The following is a 20,636-nucleotide window of genomic DNA, read 5'->3' as shown; positions in this document are numbered from 1 at the left end:
ACTCTATTTATTTCGGTAACCTTATTTAAGATTGAAAACCGGAGAGCAATAATGAAGGAAAATAATCAGGTAAGAACATCAGGTTTTTCTGCTGACCCACGTATCTCTGAGATACTTCTGGGCTGCTATGACGACCACTGGTGTAAACACACACAGGATGGTCTGAATCAGTCTCGGCCTGTAGCTTCAGTTGCCTTGGGCCTTTCAAGCCACAACCACATTGGAAGTGACACCGCTGATTGCAGGTAATGAGTGCTACTGCATAATCAGTCCTTCATTAAGCGTACGACTATGTGGTTCCACGCTGCTGTTAACTTGTGAGAGCTCAGCCACACATAACTCACAGAAGTACACTTGTTTTGAATCTGAACCAAGAATTATACAGCATACACAGTGGGCTTTTTGAATCGTCACTGTTTTAAAGTAACACCTCAAATAAACGCTTATCAATAGGAAAATGTACATTTATATTAGTGTTGTAGGAGATGTTACCTGCCAGCTTTGGTTTTGGAAAAAAAGTAAAATAAATAAAATCCAAACTAAATTAACAAGAGATCAAGCCTGCAAGACTTCAGTTAACAAGTTGACAGTTGTACTTAAAAAGTACCATTATTAGTTTTATTTGAATTATTTTTTTTAAATTGTAGACATAATTTATTGCAAATTAATATCTACATTTGGAATAAAACAAGAAATGGACTTTAATAAATGAATAACATTTCAACTAAATTCACTCAAACATCAGCACAATAGAGGCAACAATCACAGTTCTGCTGGATTACTTGCATTTAACTGCACAGTTCTGAAACATCTGTCTAATTGGTCGTGACATGTAAAATAAGGGATTTGGTTGCGGGGGAGCGCTAACTGTATGTAACTGTATGCTGTAACCCCTCACACACGTTATTAATATTGAACACTTTTCCCACATCAGCAGCACCTGCCACTGGACAAAACCTGCTCTTCTGAACGGAGCTTTGGGTTTCCCCTGTGGAGGATATGGGGTATAAGATTACTAAATTTCATTAATATTGTCAGAGACAAAAGTCATAGCAGTGATTTATGCGCTTCTAGCGTTAAGTATCAAGTACTTAGTTAAACAGTTAAGGAAATACAGGAAAATTAGCAGCAAGATAAAACCACACACAGTTAGATGCAGTTCTATAATACATGTTTACAGAAAATATAAGAGAGTGCTGCAGCTTGAAATAGATACTGGTGAGGGTGGAAAAAAGAAATAAGCAAAAAAATTATCACATTAGTGATTATTTCTGTTACAATCCCTACAATGCTCATTATACTCTGAGGTCTTGGTTTTATTTAGCAATGCCCCTGTGCGTGTGTTTGTGTGTGTGTGTGTGTGTGTGTGTGTGTGTGTGTATGATGTTCCCGTGCTGAGAGGAGGGTGTGAAAACCCTGGCTCTGACAGGGCGATAGGGTAACAGCCCGTGGAGAGCGAGGGCCACTGGGACGCCATGTCACTCCACTGGACAGACAGGCTCAGTGCATTACAGGTCATAATTCAGTCCTCACTGGCATGGGAACCAGCAGTGCTAACACACACACACACACACGCACGCACGCACGCACGCACACACACACACACACACACACACACACACACACACACACACACACACACACACACACACACACACACACACACACACACACACACACACACACACGCACGTGCAAGCAAAGCATATAAATATGCTGACAAAGGTAAGGTAAGAGTCGCTTGTTCTTAAATACACACACACACACACACACACACACACACACACACACACACACACACACACACACACACACACACACACACACACACACACACCATAAAGGTGTTTTAGCTGCAGGGACACTTCCTAGGGCCCAGCTTATCAGTCACCCATCTATAGGCTCATCTCTCACTAATCAGTTCTGCAGCTGTGTGTGTGTGTGTGAGAGAGAGAGGCAGCCAGATACATGAGTGCACACACGCACAGACTCACACAAACACAACCTCCTCCAACCTCACCTGATCCTGAGAAGCTGTCTAGAGAGGTGTCTGCTACCGAGGTGGCGATTTCGCTGCTGCTCATTGGCTCGGTTTTAACTGCAAACAAAGAAGCCACATTGTCACCAAAAGCACCAAATCAAGTCTGGAAAAACAAAACAAAAAAAAAAACAAAGATCATATTAATGTCTAACTTCCTCAGACTTTCAATGCTCACATTCAGCATATCATGTTTTGAAAATACAGCAAAAAGTTGCTTGGTATAATATAAAAAGAGAACTTCAGAGGGAGGAAGGACTCATTCTAACATAATTTACAATAATTCAAATGTATTATTAACACATTGCACATTACATTTGTGTCTGTTCAAATGGTTATAGGTATATTTTTTATTGTATTGTATTATTGTATTAATCATTGATTCTTTTTGATGGGATTTATCTGATGGTACACGTTTATCTTTACCGCTGATTCTTATTGTTCCACCTGGAGAAATGCATTTTACATTTAGAAGTGTGCTTGAGCTATTTCCTTATGTAAAGATTATGAATTTATATTTTAAATGCATTTTAACTATTTTGCGGGAGTAATATAAATTTAAATGTATTTTAACAGTATATTTAATTGATCCAAAAATACTCAAGTCTTATATTATCAGTTACATTTAATAATAAACTACTGGCTTATCAGCAGTTACATGTAGCATGAATCATGAATAAAAAAAGAGCTCCGCAGGGATGTACAAGTACAATTGAAATGTCAAGGAAATGTACGGTGTATAAAATCTTTTTAAGAGTGTAGCGAACGCTGTTTGACCTTGGCTCCATTATACAGCTCAGCGATAGATCTGCAAAGACAATTTCACAGCTTTCTGACAGCTCAGGAATCTTTGAAATCAATCCATTTCACTTCAGGCGAGCTGCAGGATTTTTTTCTTTCTTTTTTTTTTTTTCTTCTTTTGGCAAAACAAATTGACAATGTGGGCAAGGGAGTCATGCTCAGTGGAATCCCTCATGGTTGAAGAAGCCATTTGCTGTCATGTTTTACATGTTTCCGCTATGCTTGTTCAGTGCAGAAACACATGTTGACGAGGGGCAATTCTTTTGAGCAACACACCGATGAAAAAATAGTGGTAAGGTGCATGCATAAACTAGCACACACTAAGGTCACAGAGCACACAATAACCACTGTATTCAGGAAACAGCATGGAACGTCCAAATGAAAACAAAATGCACAGTATGCACGTTCACAATCTGACCATTCACTAACAATGGACTTAAATCTAGTCGGTGTCAAACCATGCTTGAAACAAAATACCACAACAATTACAGCAAATACCAGGGGGTTTCCAAATGAAAGGCACAATAGTTGAGGCAACGTTATAATTTTGCAGCTGATAAATAGTTTATTTTTGGGAACAAATTAAATTTCTTCATGAGTGAAGGTGGTTCAAAAACTACAAAGAGTACTTTCATTTCATTCTCAGTTGAGTTGGGAAAAAACACCAAGTATTGTCCTTTCATTGTGTCACTAAGAGTAGACAAACCTGCAGCGGACTGTGAGTTAGAACCTAACAACCAGTCTGCAGTGGTAAGCATTGTGATGTTATCACCTATGGGAAAGAAAGAATGGCAAAGGCACACATGACAGTCTGTACCATGTCTACGGGTCCTGTGTCATGAATACACAAAAAAATCAACCCTGAGCTCAAAGCAAATATTAAGCTGAAGATTACGTGACGGGAGATTTTTTTAATAACTCCTGTGCATGACTGCTTCACTAAACAAAGGCTCAGATTTAAGCACAGGTGAATCACCTGAGTAAATAACTATGTACAGTGGAAACTTCATGCAAAACTCCATCATTTCCATGCTGTGGGCTTTGAATAATTACATGGTTACTTGAATAAACAACTAATAGTCGCTGTGAAACAACTACTGGTAGCACTGAATTGTTTAAACTAGGAATGCTATGGCAATAGTCTGTATGGTCCAAAATAATCTACAGTCCAACCCACAATTATGCACTTTTTTAGCACTTCTATTAACTTTATTGCTAACTACACTGAATTACTTTAAGATTAAAAGTTCAACTTCACATTGAATGTTACAATACAGTTTCTATCACCATTCTCAGCCCTTTTTAAAATGTAGAATAGAATACAAGACAGAGAGAACAATCAAAGAGCAACAGCATACACATACCTTCAGTGCCATTGGGTGTCATGGAATTGTTATTGATGTGGGAGTTGTCGAGGTTGGGACCATTAGGAGATTCACTGCTTCCACTTACTCGGCTGTGAGGACTGGCTAGATCCTGCATTTCCATAGACCTGACGAGAGACACACACACACACACACACACACACACACACACACACACATAAATGCACACACCAAATCAAATTACCCATATCACTCTGGTTTCAGGGAAGACACATAGCTCTGATATATAATGCAGCGTACACAATGTGCATAATCCAGCAGTCCAGGTTTAGCTGAATAAAATAGTGACGATAATACAAAGTAAAAAAAAACAAAAACAAAAGTATTATAAATGAGTTGCTCAGTAGTAAAATATTATATTAAAATTACATTTAAAATCTACAATTCATTGCAATTTTACTAAGGACTACTTTTCACATTATATTTTCCATTATAAATAAAATAATGACATTTGAATGTAATGTCAAATGACAAGGACACAATTAACGGATCAAAATGGAAGAATTGTACAAGGCAAAATGTTACACAAGCAAACACACACACACACCTCTCTCTCATATACTGTATGCACAGAGAAAAGAAAAGTGGAACTGCGAGCTATGAAATGAATACTTAACATTTTGACATGATGTTTCTGATTTCTCTCATTACAACAATCTCACTGCAACTTGTTGTTTTACACGACGCGAACAGAAAGTGTTTACTGTCAATTTACTCCGATGTATCTTAAAGCAAAAATGGCCTTAAGTGTGTATCGTTTTGTGTGGTATCTAAGACTGTTAACAGATGTTTGCTGGTTTGAGGCGATGCTTAATGTGCCTGTTAAAAGTGCAGCACTTGATTGTAAGAGCCCATGCCTCAGTGATGGGCAGATGAGAAGCTCATGAGGCATGTGTTTGCTCTGGCAAGCTCCTTAATTGTTTCTGTGTTTATACAAAAGACCACGCCACTGAAAACATTATTCTATCTTCTCATTTGTGCGCTCAAAGGATTTGATCGAGTATAGACAATAGAGCAGAGAGAAGGCACGAGTGATTTGAAAAGTACGGCCACAAACTCCAGACTCCATTTGTCTCTGCCACTGTTCCCATTGCAATAGTAAGTTAATGAAATTAGGACAAAATGTTTTGTACATTATACTGTCATTTCCAATTATATTCCAGGACTCTGGGTATCTCTGCTATCGATACACATCGGCCTTTTACACAAGGCCACAAAGATAAATGCTCAAGTAACTCTGAGTAGTCTGAGTGCTATCAGATGGCACGAAGAAACCAGAATTATGAGATAAAAAGATTAAATTATGATATGCATTTACTCTATTTACGATGATTTTATATTGTTATGATATTATGATATTTTGCCGTATAGCTCGGAAAATAGAGTCCTTTCTTGTGGTTCAAGTCCAATTTAATTGTTAATGAAAAAATATATATTTACAAACAGAAAAAGACGAACATATAAATTATAAAAAAATATGAATGATAAAAAACAACAATGAAAAGGCTAAGTCAGTCTTCATCACACACACTCCAATAATGCAAGCTGCATTGTCCTTTTCCCAGAAGAATATTCATTTACTTCTCCCCTAAAAATATCACACCCTCCAAGCATACAACAACACAGAGGTACAAATATAAGCACATTAAGGATCGTCTAAAATAAACTAATCCTATTACTACATTTCACACTCACTACTTAATCCTGCTCTCTCCTCCTTTGCCCAAACTTTTTTTCTCATTAGGTGATGGCTAAAGAGCTTTCGATACCTCAAATCAGACACACACAAAAGAGAAGCTGACAGTTGTTTAGCAGAGTGTCTAAGGCAATCTCTGATGCCGCGCAGAGAGCTACATGTCTCTGATGCTGCTGGCACTGGCTCAACTGTGCTCTTACCTGGACCTAGATGGCTTTGAGTCCTCACAAACCACACTCCCTTTCTGTATTCTGCCTCCACCTGCCCCAAGCAGAAACAATGTCACTCCTTGTTATTGCAGCTCGATGTCACAGTCCAGAGCCATCCACGACACAAAAAGGCTTGTCTGAGAAAACATTATTGTGATTCTGGAGCAGAATGGGAAGAGAGGGCTCGCGGGGGAACAGAGGCGCACATTGTCTCTCTCCGAGCCGCAGCCCTACTCCACTGTTGTTTCCTCCTCCAGGTCCTCCCTCCTCCCTGAGCAAGGGGAGCACAGCCAAATGACGGAAAGGTGATTCATCATTGGTCTACGACAGCTGCAAACTGGATTAGCCCTCCCCCAATCAACATGCAAAGCGGCTTAGCCAAGGTAAGCAGGAAGGGGTGGGGGGTTGTGGGGGTGAAGGTAGGCAGAGGGGTGAGGGGTTGGGGAGAGCAGGGGCTGGGGGGCAGCAGAGGGTGGGAGAGCCAGCCCGCTTTCCTGCCTGAGGTAGCCTGCTGCTGGAAGGAAGATGGGACTTGTTGAGCAAAGACAAGTCAAGCGTGACACCCCTAGCATCTTCAGCAGATCTTTCATCTGCAATTGACACTATCTGAAATTTATCAGCACTCCCCCTCTTGGCATACTGACAGGTCCTAATGACCGTCAGCGCTGCTTCCCGCGGGCCTGCCCCAGCCTGGGGCCACGGCACAGCACAGAAATACACAACTTCCTAACTTCACAGCCTACAGAAAGGCAGAAAGAGGACAGTATATACAGTCACACAGACATTATATAAATCTTTTCTTTCTCTTTGGCAACACAAAAACTCATGCGTCTTTTTAGTTTTTTTTAAAAAATGTCTTCTTCTTTAGCACACAGAGATACATAACTCATGCCTGTATGTCTGCATGTGTACACACACATACACACTTGTGCACAGGGCACTTCAGAGGCCCCCAGCTCAGTGGTGCAAATGCACACACACACACACACACACACACATATACATATATATATATACACACACTCACACATGCAGGGCACTTTAGAGGCCCCCAGATCAGTGGTGCATCTCAGACAATGAACGAGACTGGAAACAAGAACATGGAGAGCATATGGAGCCACATATGTTTCCTATGACGCTACGAATGCCTCTATTACTCTCCTTTAGCTGACAGTTACATTTTGCTGTCCACTCCCGCTCTGCTCGTCTCTCTCCAAACATCAAGCAGAGCCATATACTTGCATGGCTATAACACTATATTAGACCTGACTCCAGCCCACCATGGGAATACAGGGTCCAAAAAAGGGTCAAAGGTATTCAACTGGTCAGGAAAAAGGAAAAAGACATGCAAAGTCTTTTTTCAAAAATCCTGGCATGATTTTTTAATGGCTGACTGTTTACATGAGCCAGGGTAACCTGAGCTGCATGGTCTTAAGTTTTTTTCTTCTTCTTTTTCAACAGGCTTTGCTCTTCACACCAAGGCATGAATACCATTCCAGCTTTACAATTTGCCAACTCCCTCACTGCTTATGGTACAGCCATCTTAGCAAAAAACCCATTATATTTCATTCTCACTTTAGGAGCTACGGACAACAGCAGTGCCTCCTCCTGGCATTTCCCAATACTAAAATATGCAGAGGGGGTGTAAAAAAATACAAAAATATCAATGGAAAAGAAAGTCGACAGAGGTAAAAGCCATAAAGACGAAAGAGAAACACATTTTGCCACAGCACATTAACAGCGATCACAGAGTTGGGGGAAGTGGTGGGGAGATGTGGTGTGTGTGTGTGAGTCTGTGTGTGTGTGTGTGTGTGTGTGTGTGTGGTAGCTGGTTTCTGTGTTCAGCAGAGCAGGCCAATGAAGCCATTACCATGCTGGTGTCTCAGCCATTGCCAGCAGGTGAAACCGGCCAGGTGAACAGAGTGGGGGAGATGGGAGAGGGGAGAAGGGAGGGGGCAGGGATTTAAAAGCAAACCTTTCTTCTGCGCCGCTAAATATTTATTGTTTAAAAAAAAGGGCTGCATTCAGCATCTTTGATGTGCTTCTTAGTTCAACCTGAACTGCCAGGTCTTTGAAGCTAACAAGAACAAAGCCAGACTAGATGAAGAGCTGGAAGTGTCATCAAGAGGGGAAAAAAAAGAAGTGCCACAACACGCTTCACTCACGGTTGTTTGCTGGCCCTTTTGTTTCGCTTTACTTATTTCAAGACCTGCGTTTCCAAAGGTAAACATAGCCACAGCCAAGCTTTTAGCATAGATCACCTCAGCATGCAGGCTGTCTGACCCGACACAAATCGTTTCTTCACCTTTGTTACATATTTTGTTACTATTAAGCCAATAGTTACCAAATTTATATGGAAGGTGTTATATCACCTGCAAACTGATTTGTTTAAAAGTATTTACGCATATTACATTTTACTGTTGGAAATAAAAGAAAATGCTTTGTTTGTTTCTGTTCTCCACTCCCTGTGTCATCCTTAATAGACATTCATTTTATAGGGTATAGTCCTTTGAATTTTACAGTCTATGTAAGCCATGTGTTGTGAGTTACAACTTTTGAAAAACAATGCTTTAATCAAAATCTAACTTTAAAACAACTAATCCCCACTTAAGCTGGTCAGCTGAATCCACATGGTGGCCCAGGAAAAATAAATCCACTCTCAAAGAATGTAGATGCAGACAACAATTGGACACAGATGTGAGTGGAATTAGGCACAGTTTACAAAATGCTACACTTCACTTGTGTCTCTATACGTGGCCGAAAAAAATGACGGCTGCCAACAAATGCCTCCTCAAAAGTGTTGTATTCTAGATAAGACAGGCATCACACATTTGAAATAAAATGGATGGACATTTGAAAGTGTTTGGTGGTGTAATTCTGAACAATGATGGCACTTTTCTAAACCTCTTTTCTGTTTGTATAAATTAATTTTAACCGCACTAAAGAAATTATAAAAATATACGTTTAAACCAAAACCTTTTCAATTAAAATAACATGAAATAATACTTTTTTCTTTTTATATTCCATTAACATTTATTTATAAAGATGCACAATACTGGCCTGCACTTAGTACACATATGAGACCTACGGCAACAAATTCTAAAAGCACACAATGCTTCACACACAATTCATTTTTTTTTTTTACTTATCTGTAATTAATAGCACAATTATTAACACATGCTGTTTGTTGAGGTGCAATTTGTCCCTCTCATTTGGTTCAATCTGACATGGTGTGCTCCAATGCAATTCTCTCAATAGCTACATTAAATCTGTTAATACAGTGCTCTTCAACCTTCAAAATTATTTCCAGAAGGCCAGTTCGCCTTTGAGGGGCCATCAAACAAGATTTAAGGTGCACATTTTATCACAACCTGCCTACCACCGTGACCACCGCAGAACGAGAAAGGCTTTACACACAAAGATGAAAGAAAGTCCAGTGACAAATCTTAACGATTATATCACTTTAATGCCTGAGGCTTGTTATTCTAATTCTCTCAAACGTGAGACAGTGATCTATTATGTTAATGAAATTATTATCTGCTCAGGATAGGAAGCAGAGGATTTTCTAGAAGTCTTTAGCTAATATCACACGACGTTGCAGAAGGTCATAAAGTAGCAGTTTTAAATTTTTAAAAGCAAATAGTGTTATATGATCTGCACAGAGGCACATTTGAAGTACAATGCAATCTCTTAGAATACAATTTCTGTTTAGACTTTCAACTCAGCCGCTTCCTTTTTTAGTGTGCGCAACGTAAACATATTGCCATTTACAAACAAACACAAAAGTGGGTGATAGTGATTGAGGACCTGTAATGGCAATCAACAGAAATCTTTAAAGTTCATTTCCTGTTCTTTCAGGCACATATTCCCGATCCAAACAGTGGCGTGTTAACAAAATAACACCCTACGGTATTTAGTAAACAACCCCTGCCCACTAATCACCCAGTATGGGCTACTTAATAGGAGGTCCCCTATTTCCTATTTCTTTCTCTCGCGCCCTCTTCCCCCTCTCCTTCTTCCTCACAAATAGCTGCATCAGTGAGGCTGGATCAATTATCCCTCTGTGTCTTTCACCATTTTCAATCTCCTCTTTGAGAGAAGAGGACAAGGGTTCGGCCGGCTAGACGGAAGGCATCAGGCCTTGGGCAAACAATGCCACTGCCACCGCCGACCACTCCTGCTTGTGCACACTGCTGCTGCACTCCGCAGCCAGGCAGAGAGCCCTCGATCTCTCCCTGCGTAAAGCAAATACACAGTGTAAACAGCCTCAAATCAGCCTGCTCATTATCTGTTAATTGGATAAATAAGGTTATTGTGTGAGTGAATGGTCGCAGCAGGCGGTCACACACACTGTCATGTTTGTCTACACAGAGCGGAGTCCACTCTGCAAGCAGTCTGGCTCACTAGCCTATCCTAACCTCTCTATTTCCTCTCTTTCATCTGCTAACACACACCTTTCTAAACACAGAAAAAGGGCAGGCGTTTGGAAATTATAGGAATTAGAGGATGAAAAAGAAAAGAGGAAAAAGGCACAATTTGATAGAGATGAAATGTCCTTCACACACAAACACACACACATAATAATTCCCTGACTTGTGATGTAAGCCTGTGATCATACACAGAACATTAAACCAGAACATCCTTCAATTAGAGAGACTAGTGATTACAGCGGGTGAGTCATCTTTACTACACGTGAAATACTGGCGAGCGGAGACGCAGCACGGCCGGGAGTCGAGGCCTGTTGTCTTGGTCAGACGCTGAGAGGCTCTCAGGTCTCCTCGCAGCATTCCTGGCCTCAGCAGATGGCATTGGATGTCAACTGCTTTAACTGTGTTGGTTTTGTTTGTTCTGCCAGTCAAAAAGGGACTCCTGCAGGGACCAGCACGTTTTCCTTGCCTGATCAAAAATGTAAACTGGGCCAAGCAGAAGAGGATCCCATATTTCAAAGGGCAATTTTGGGATGTATTTGCAGCTTGGATGTGAGTTATCATGCTCCTACAGCTGACTGTTTTGCAATTTAAAAATTATTTTGAACTAAGAGTAGAGAAAAACTATAGGTCATAATTTTTGAAATGGAGATTTTAGGGGACATTTTTCTTCCAATTTCATTTATAATTACAGACAAATTGAACTGTTAAATTTCTAAAAATTCTGGACATACTGTATGTATTATAAAAACAGAATATCAGAGTAAGATTTTTAGCTATTATCAAATGTACTGTAATATACTATAAATTGTTATTTAAATATCATGTTACATTTTTAAATTCACTTCTTTATCGTGTTATGAGCTGCATTTACTTTCACTTAAATTAAAATTAAAGATTCATCCAGAGCAATTGTTTTTTCTTGGCAATTCATCTACCATCATCAATGAATTACAGCTGACCTGTGAAGATTAAAGCCTTCCTCTTTGGTTTATATTATTAACATTATTATACATTTTTGAATCGCTCTACAATAATGCACTTCTTACAATAATAAAGACGTAGATAGTACTATTTTGAACCACCACAATTAATGAAAAGGTTTGTGCATAAATCAAATTTTTACTCCCACAGCTCCATTAAATAATAAATGCTTTAATTGGGAATTATATGCTAGATTGAATGCTGATGCAAGTTTTATCAAATAAAGCAGATAATTCCACACACACACACACACACACACACACACACACACACACACACACACACACTGAAATAGTAAAAAAAAATCAGACATGGCAAGAGAAGACAGTCAACATCTCAAACATCAAGTAGAAATTAAAATCATACTCACTACAATTATGGTTGAATCCCTGTGTGTTTATCCCTTCTTTAAAAAAAAATCTTCTACAGAAAGATCGTTCAGTCCAGCAGAACGGACAACAAGCTTTCTAAAACTGTTCTTCAGGTGTTGGTAGAATCTGTAGCACAATAAATGTAAACTACAAGACTACTTTTTTCTTTTTCATTTTAGGTGTTGGAACCCATGGAGCCCCGCACGGTATCTCAGGAGACCCAGTCCTAGTGAGAAAGAGAGTTGTCCGATTACTGCTTCAGGCAGTGACTAGTGAGTGTCTGAGGAAGAGGGAAAAAAAGAGAGAGAGTGAGAGAGCGAGGGAGAGGGAGGGAGGGAGGGAGAAAGGCAGTGAATGAGGGAGGGAGAGAGGGAGGCTGCTGCCGTTTGAAAAAGCAGAAAAGTTGCTTGGTGCTCTCTCACAGGAAGACTTTGGGTCTGGAGGAGGCACAGGGGAGTTGCGCCTCACACCAGCTCCCCATATGTCATTCACTCACAGCTTTAAGCAATACAGCCCTCTCCAGATTGTATCAGTGGAGACTAAGACAATGAAATGGCAGATCTCTCCATTGGCCTGCCTGTCCACTGGAACACCAGGCTCCGCTCACACACCCCAAGGGCCCTCACTTTTTTTTCTACCCCCGTTTCTCTCTTGTTTTTGTTATGCTCTGTTTTTAACCACAAACCACTTTTTTTTTTGCTCTCTCTTGTGAGTCTTAGGTCGCTGCTGGCTTTCTCTTTGTCACAGAGGGATCTTCAGAGGGTAAACAAGGGTTTAGGTCATTAGCTTAGGTGATGGGGAGCCGGAGGTTCAACAGCAGGCCCGAGCGGCTTGGCTCTGTCCGTCTCCACAGCAGTCTAGTGGAAGTCCTCCGTCAACACATACACGCCGCGTCTGTGTGCAAGGTAATGACTGCCTTCTGTCTGCTCCAGGTTATTATTTCAACTGTGCGAAGCTACTACACAAGGCCACGCTGCTACTGATGAGCTCAAACTGGTGATTTATTCAAGCTGGTGATGAGGCTTGTACAGCTTTTTCTTCTATATGTCATACCATATTTTCTTTCCAAGAATATCAGTTCTGTGTAATGAATGGTTGAAAGGTCAATGGGCCATTTAAAATTTGTTTAATTTCCACATAATAAAACTGTGGGTGAAATACCAACTGTAATACTGAAAAATGATTACCAAGAAAGAGGAAATCATACATTTACTATGGTAAAGAGGTGTTGAGAGAAGAAGAACACCCACGGCTAGAAGAATAGTATACTGTGTTAGCTGTGTTCCTCTGTATGCACTGCTTGTGCGTCTATGTTACCTATTAGTCAGTGGCTGACAATAAAAAATTAAACAGGTGTTGTGAGTCACTGAAAGAGCATATACAAATCTTTTGTTAATCATATTGCATGTCATGTTGTTTGAATCAAAAAAGAACTGATGAATGAATTTCTACTTGATCAGCTACAGACTTCACAACTCAATACCAACCATCCTCTGTAGCAGTAGTCAACGAGTAGCTGACAGGAATAGATCCGAGCTGCACTGCTGCTGATTTAAATACACTGCAGTAATGAGGTGGACGTGCTGGAACTGCAAGTGCTACCTCCTGCTACAAACCAACTGCCCACAGGTAAATCTATAGGCTCACGTTTCAATATTGGAGCATGAAATATATTGCACATTGAACAGGTTTTTGATAACTCAATTGACTAATAGATGCTTGGGGACTCTCAAGTAACTATTTCTAATAGCGAAGGGGTACACATGCCAATTGAGTTACTACATTTACTCTACTTTACTCTCTCTATTTCAATAAGCAGCTGTATAAAATTAGCTTGAGATGTAATTTTGCAAGTGAGTTATTTTCAAATTGCACAGTATAATTATCCAGAGTTGTTTATGTCTCAACGACTAAACTCAGATTTTCCTTGTACTCTCACAGCATACAGCGCTGTATGGTATGTTTTGAATCAAGGCTCCAATCAACCTAGCAGTTTTACTGGTGATATTTAGTGATTGCTATTTTCACGTTCCAAAGTATTGAATGAAAGACTGTTAAATGCAAATAATCTAATGTAACAGCTAGGTTAAACTTTTGAATTTAAGAGTTGAGTTTGAGACTGATTGTTTCCCTTCTGAAGAAAAATATTTACGTATATAAAATATTATAGTTTAACATAAGAAAACCTCATTAGATGCATACATTTTCTGCAACTATACAAACTTAGCCTAATAGAACCTTCTACATCTGCCAAATGGAAGCTTAACAAAAGATTCACTGATACTGTTCAACTGACATCAGCGCTAAAATGCCACTTGCCAAAAACTATATCAAGTAAGAAATTTGAGAAGTGAGCTAAGATTAAATGTGAAGCCGTTCTTTATTAAGGATTATCTTGATGGGACTCAATGGTCTTCATGTGGGGTTGCAGGGATGCCTGCCTGCAATTTAGAGTGAAGAGAGATCTGCACTGTCCTCCACTGCCAACAGGTTATCCACTCAGCTTCTCACACACATGGAAATAGACTCACTTCCAAATGGCTGATTCCATTTTCGAGATAAGGAACGGAGGGTTAATGTACATCTAACTGGAATCCTAGTACTTGGAAAGTTTTAGATCCTGTACTGTGGTGAGTTTTTCCCTCTGTTGTTCCACAAAAGAGAACATCTCGGTAGATTGAGTTTACTTATCCTGACAAAGAATACATAAACAGTGTGAAAGGTGCGGGAACGGTATGACACGGGATCAAATGATACAGATGAAACGAAATGCTAACACCCTGGTGACATAGTTGCAATATTTTCATATGCATATGCTGCAAATTTGTTTTGGTAGAACTACTACAGTGTTTATACAATGTCACACATTGGAGAGATCAAGTTCCTTTTTTGACATAAGTCTCAGCAGAACATTACACCCCAAACCTCCCCCAAGAAGGGAAATCTGAACTTGGGATAACTTTGGATAAAATAACAGTTTTTATATATTTATACAGGCATTACTAGGTGAAGTGTTCACCTATTGACTAAGGAGAAAATACAAAAAACTTAACTACACAAACCTCCCACCCACCAGCCTTGCCCCTGACACAAGTGGGACATTAAGTTTGCTGGATGGCAATTTGTCAAAGAGCTCTGTAAGTGCTAGGTACTGGATATTCCTGAGTTATTCAATGTGCATAGTTTCCTGTTCAAAATAACCGAGCAGCACAGAGTGACATATCCTTGGTAAAGCAAAGCAGCACTGATGACCAAGGGAAATTCAAGATCATTTTCAATACTATTCCATTCCTCCTCTGTTCCCACTGCTTGTGTTTTCATGTGAACTCTGTAATACTAACATAAAAGCAACCTGCATAGCAACAATGACAGCTGAAGCAATCAAAGCAAAAACAAAAAGGAACCAACATAATTTTGAGGCCCAAAAAACATGTTACCTTGAGGTTAAGCTGTCTTAAAGTATATAACATTAACCCATCTATCTACCAGGCTTTCATTAAACTCTAAAGAAAAACTTTGATGATGACAAGTTGCTACCACAAAAAAGATTTTGACAGTGCAGACAGATAATTTTGAAGTCCCTAAAGGTAAATTAGTAGCAAGTCAAGTGCTTTCAAGTGGTGAATGAAAGTTACGAGTGAAGCCCAAATTTCTTATAAACAAACATCAGGTTGGCCAGCCTCACCGAGGAGCAGTGATAAAAGTAAACACAGCATACCTCAACATGAAAATACATTGGAGCTTTCCTCCACAAAAAGCGAGGAACAAAGGAAATGGTTAACCTCAGTGGACGTCACAAACTTAATTTAACAGAGTGACCTTATTGTTGTAGCCATCTTGGTTCCAAACAAAACACAAAGAGAACATGCTTGAATTAAGTAAAATGCCAATTTTTATGTTATATAAAATATAGCAAGCACATTTCAGCTCGGGAAGTCTCTTAAAAAGCACTTAAAATGTTTTCAAAAGTCATTTCTAAATGTTGTTTGTGTTGTGTTAAAAATCCCACTGCATAATAACTAGTATTTGGTTAAAAAACACTCAGCGGACACATTTATCCATGCATATACCACGAGAGACAAGTTGTACTTTATGACCAGTGAGGCACACCTGGGGAAAGTCTACGAGGACCCCGAAAATCCTCAGACAGACACTTTATTGCTCTCCAATGGCCCCAAAAAAGCCAAACAAGCACACTTTAGAGACCTATTACTCAGATGGAGACATCACTATGGCTGGAAGTATCACCGCGGGCATTACGCTTAAAATATATAGCCTGTTAAAAGATAAAGAGAATAATAAGACTAAAATCAGCCTAATAAGTCACAAAATGGTTTGTTTAATGTATTTCTAGATTTATGTCTTCCATAGAAGTAGTATAAACAATTCATCAAAATCTTTAAGGCAAAAATGCAGAATATCTTTATTATCAGATTTAACAACTAGTCATCAATACTTGTCCAAGAGGTTTGCAGTTTTTTGGGGGGCACAATTGGTGAGTTTGATTGAGTATTAAGAGCTAAGCCAAAATTGTTCAAATCCACTGAATCAGGAGATTTTGATTGTGGCAACGGCTGCGCTCACAGATGCTGCTAGGTACGCCAGCTCCTTCGGACCTCTCTGCTTTTGTTTTAATCTGTTTTTGGCTTTATTACTAAAACCAGCCAGATCAACCGGACGGGACCAGCCCCTCAACAAGAGGAGAGGAAAGAGAGCAGGGATAGGATTAAGCGGGTTAGGGTTAGGGTTAGGGTTAGATGCACAAAAGATGCGCTGCAGAATCATTTCCTGGGTCTATACGTGTATGTATATATGTATAAAAATGATTGTATAAACTATTTAATTACATTCCTTTATGTTATTCTATAAATTAAATAATTTTTTTCTATGTGTGTAGCGAACTCTTGTGTTGTTATACAACCTTGTGTTGTATAATGCTAAATACATTTACTTTATTCCTTGATTGCACTATTGTTCTAGATTTACACCAAACATGATTCAGATGTACAATATGGACCTTGTACAAATGCATTTGGCATTCCTTTGTGATATAAAATCCACAACCCACAAGGTAACGATCTTAAACTAAATATCTTTGATCAAGTACTATCAACTACTCATTTTTAGATTTGCTTCATTTAGAAAGGGTGCTTTTTTGTTTTGTTTTTCTTCAGTCATAAGTTGCTTTAGTCAGGCCTCAGTAGTGTGTAATCTAGTTGAATGTTGGAAGGCCCTCTGCCTCCACCAATTTTTAACAAAACAACAAAGCTTTCATACTGTATGGCTCATGTATTCTGCATCACACACACAGTGGATAAATGCTCTCATATGCCCTTAAATGTACTGAATTCAGTGTTGGGTGAAGCTTCACTTCACTGGTGCTCTTTGAAATGATACTAAAACGTTTGAAGTCTGGACAAAAATAAAAAAAGACTTAACCGACAAGTCTGTGTCTTTGATTTTGAACTACAATTTCCGATATAATGCAAACCAAAAAATATAAATTCCACTGGATAGATAACATATACAGCATATTTTTTTTCCTGTTCTTTCTTCTCAAAGCTGCTCTACATTTGACAATTTGCAAACAGAGATAATATTTAGGCTAAAGTCCAGTAAATTAAAACAAGTCATTTTCTGCAGATATCGTGATTGCTAATAAAGTAGGTGGTAAAAGGGCTGTACGTGGATAGTGTGACTTTCTGGTACTAATCTGGTATTCTGGTGTAAAGGCATAGCCTCATCAGCAACGCCACTAAATCAAAGTCAGCTGCACCCTAAAATACCAATATGTTTGGTAATAAATTTTCAGCTCCCCTCTAATGGCAGCATTTGTCAGGGCTGCCCCAACTGTCTGGGACTGCTTCTGACTTGCGCAACCCAGGCGGCCAGAAATGTGGCACTCCCCGTCTCCTCCACAGCTGCCTGTCCAGTTGGGCCCAGGTCAGCAGAGCGCTTGGGGGCCGGGCTGCTCATCAGCAGTCTTGCAGTGAGTCTGGCCCATGAAGAAGGAGGGGCTGGTCATCACTGGGAACTTATGTTCACCACACTACCAACTCCCAATGGGTTTGAGTATGAAATGCAGAGGTTACAGACTTAACTTCTGCCTTGCAACCCCACCCCCCCAGGCTGAGTCCCTGTTCCTGCCCCCTCCAGCTCCCAACCCCCTGAGTCATTCACCGAACCCCCACTAGTCCAGCCACTGTGACATTTGTGAAGCCAGGAGTCCACATAACAAAAACACATTAGGCAAATGTCTGGGGTCAAACGTCTGTTTGAATTGGCCAGATGAAAGCCACTTAGATTGGGTCTGTGCCATTCTGCTTAGCAACTAAATACAGTTACAAAAGAGGCTGTGCTGTGCGAGCCAGTGGTTTGCTTCACTGACAGAATATGCTACCACATTCAAGTTCTGGTAACATGTGTGCCAAGAGACGATACAAGAGCTCCGACAAAGCTATTTAAGCCTGGGGTATTACCAATCAGCTATCTACCGTACATAAATAAAACAGAAATACTACAGACCGGAAAATAACTTATATTTAACCTACATCCATATTTGTTCTCTAGGAAACAAGTGCAAGCGAACACAGCAGGGGTATTTGCAGTGATGAATGGACATTCCCATTGGACACCAGTTTTCAGTCATTTTTAACTCCTGTACAGACTTAACAGCTGGGTTTATCTGTCTACCCGGCCTCCTTCTGCATGTGTGCACTTAAAAAAGCAGAAGCTCAGATTATCTAGGCACCAAATGTCACTCATTTTATGGAACAGCGGGAAACATGCTGAGCTGCACAATTTTTCACAGCCCTGAGAACAGTGTGAACTATTAGCGGCTTGCCAAACTAGTGGGTAGTAGTCTCCAACCATGCCGGTGTCAGAGAGACTTGAAGCATGACAAGGAGTTCCAAAATAACCAATGGGATAATCACAGTTGAAGACTATGCAAGACGGGTGCTGACGTATATCCTAATACCTTACCCCAAAGTACCTCTTGGTGACTTCTGTGCATGTCTGGTACTTGTCGCTGCCGTCATCATGAGCAAGGGAGACAGCCTTTCATTTATTGTTTTTACTAGAGCACTACTGCTACACTATCAATATCCAGTGGACAGGAAGAGCTGTCCGAGTTACTTTACGAATGAAAAAACAAAGACTGCATCATCCCAGTTAGGAGACCACTAACAGTGGGTTATAAAGCAGGAGGAAATAACAAATACAACAGTCATTCATTGAAAGTAAACATCAATTCTCTCTGTCCAATCCAGTCTAATTGCAATGTTAGTCCACTTTCTTGAGACCTCAGACTTTGCAGCTTCCTAATGCAGTTCATTTGGACAAACATATCATTGTAGAGGACATCAATAGAACCGACTGGACTAAATGATATGCCAACTTTCCATGTTTGTTTCCTCTTGATGTGTTTGGAACAGCAGTGGCCCTGCTAAAAGGTGACTTCCTCTATGAGGAAATGGAATTTGCAATGCACTCCTTCCAGCACACTCTCCCTTTGTACTTGTGTGAAAATATGTTGTATCTCATCTAGCTAGAACTGCCTACAAGTGATTTGAGGAAAAACAGTATTTTACAGTTTCTTTTATAGCAGTAACCCCCATATTGGTGTACAGTACTGCTCCTTTTCAGTTTAAGACTTTATGCTATAGATAACACAGTAGCTTTACAGTAAAAGGCTAATGCATGGTGCTCTGGAACAATTTAACTCAAATGCGCCTTTTTGCTGCAGTAAAAAACAGCAAAGCAAAATGTAAGAGACAAAAACATCACATGACCTCCTTCAGACAGGACACAGAAAAGTCAGTTTATCTCCATTAGAGAATACAGCTTAAGTGCAAGAACAATTATGTTGTCTGCTTGTGTCCTTTCCACATATTAGTCCACTGCTAGAAGTTTTTCCTGTAAACTTTTCATCTTCTTCTACTGTATTAGTTGCAAAGCAACATTACTGGAATTTAGAAGTGATCGTGAGGAAGACTGTACAGTAAAAGGTGCATTTCAAGGGGGAAGTAACAAACAGACTATAGTAGGTGCATAACCACAACAATGGACTGAAGAGTGAGCATGACGCTTAAAATGTATTGACAGGTCAGATTTACGTGCATTAAAAAGCTTTAAGGAGAGGAATGATTGATTGTTAGTTAAGTTAATGTCTCTAGTCCATAAACTAAATGGATTCCTATTGATATCTCACCTCTTTTAAAAGTCCATCTCATTCCATCATTGTGTAGCCTCTTTAAATCTTCTCTGTGGACTCAAAAGTTTCTTAATGTATCTACATACGGTTATCAACACGCAATAATGTTTGAACTGAACCTTGAAAATGTTTTTAGGATCTATATAAAGACAGACACTACACAACTTGTATAAGGACAGTGAATAGAACTAAAAGTTAGAGACAGATTTTGAAATTGGAGTTAAGTCTGCTGCAGCTGCCAAATGCCTTAAGGGAGATCTCTTCTTGAACTCTGCACTTGACACGTTTGGTAATTAATATACCTTTTCAACCCTGTGAATCAGAGATAAATTATCACTTTAATAGGGAGGGTTGCCTGATTAACCTTTTACTAAAGACGCACACAGTGAGGGGAGACGTGATGAACTGCCAAGGACCTCTGATGATGAACATACGAATCATCAATACCAGCAGCTCTGTGCGTCTTTACTAAAAACACAAACGAAACCACAACAAAGAAATTCCGGTCAT

At 39.7% G+C, this 20,636-nt stretch overlaps 1 protein-coding gene across 15 annotated transcripts in view; it reads right to left on the bottom strand.

Annotated features, from left to right (window-relative positions):
- The window catches only part of eya1 (EYA transcriptional coactivator and phosphatase 1), a 62,543-nt gene that overhangs the window by 28,257 nt on the left and 13,650 nt on the right, over nucleotides 1-20,636 (bottom strand). For 6 of the 15 annotated variants that reach the window (XM_051410317.1, XM_051410320.1, XM_051410322.1 and 3 more), the window contains exons 1-4: nucleotides 11,911-12,191; nucleotides 4,204-4,331; nucleotides 3,546-3,611; nucleotides 2,021-2,098 (exon numbers count right to left, since the gene is read on the bottom strand). In XM_051410317.1, the coding sequence (XP_051266277.1) occupies nucleotides 2,021-2,098; nucleotides 3,546-3,611; nucleotides 4,204-4,327 (268 nt within the window). In that variant the 5' untranslated portion in view covers nucleotides 4,328-4,331; nucleotides 11,911-12,191. Of the gene's footprint in view, nucleotides 1-2,020; nucleotides 2,099-3,545; nucleotides 3,612-4,203; nucleotides 4,332-6,120; nucleotides 10,365-11,910; nucleotides 12,192-20,636 lie in introns of those variants that run through there. The other 9 variants (XM_051410325.1, XM_051410327.1, XM_051410328.1 and 6 more) reach the window with 4 other exon arrangements.

This window comes from Dicentrarchus labrax, unplaced genomic scaffold (genome assembly GCF_905237075.1).
Source record: "Dicentrarchus labrax unplaced genomic scaffold, dlabrax2021, whole genome shotgun sequence".
Taxonomy (NCBI): Eukaryota; Metazoa; Chordata; class Actinopteri; family Moronidae; genus Dicentrarchus; species Dicentrarchus labrax.
This window is presented reverse-complemented; position numbering and strand designations above follow the sequence as displayed.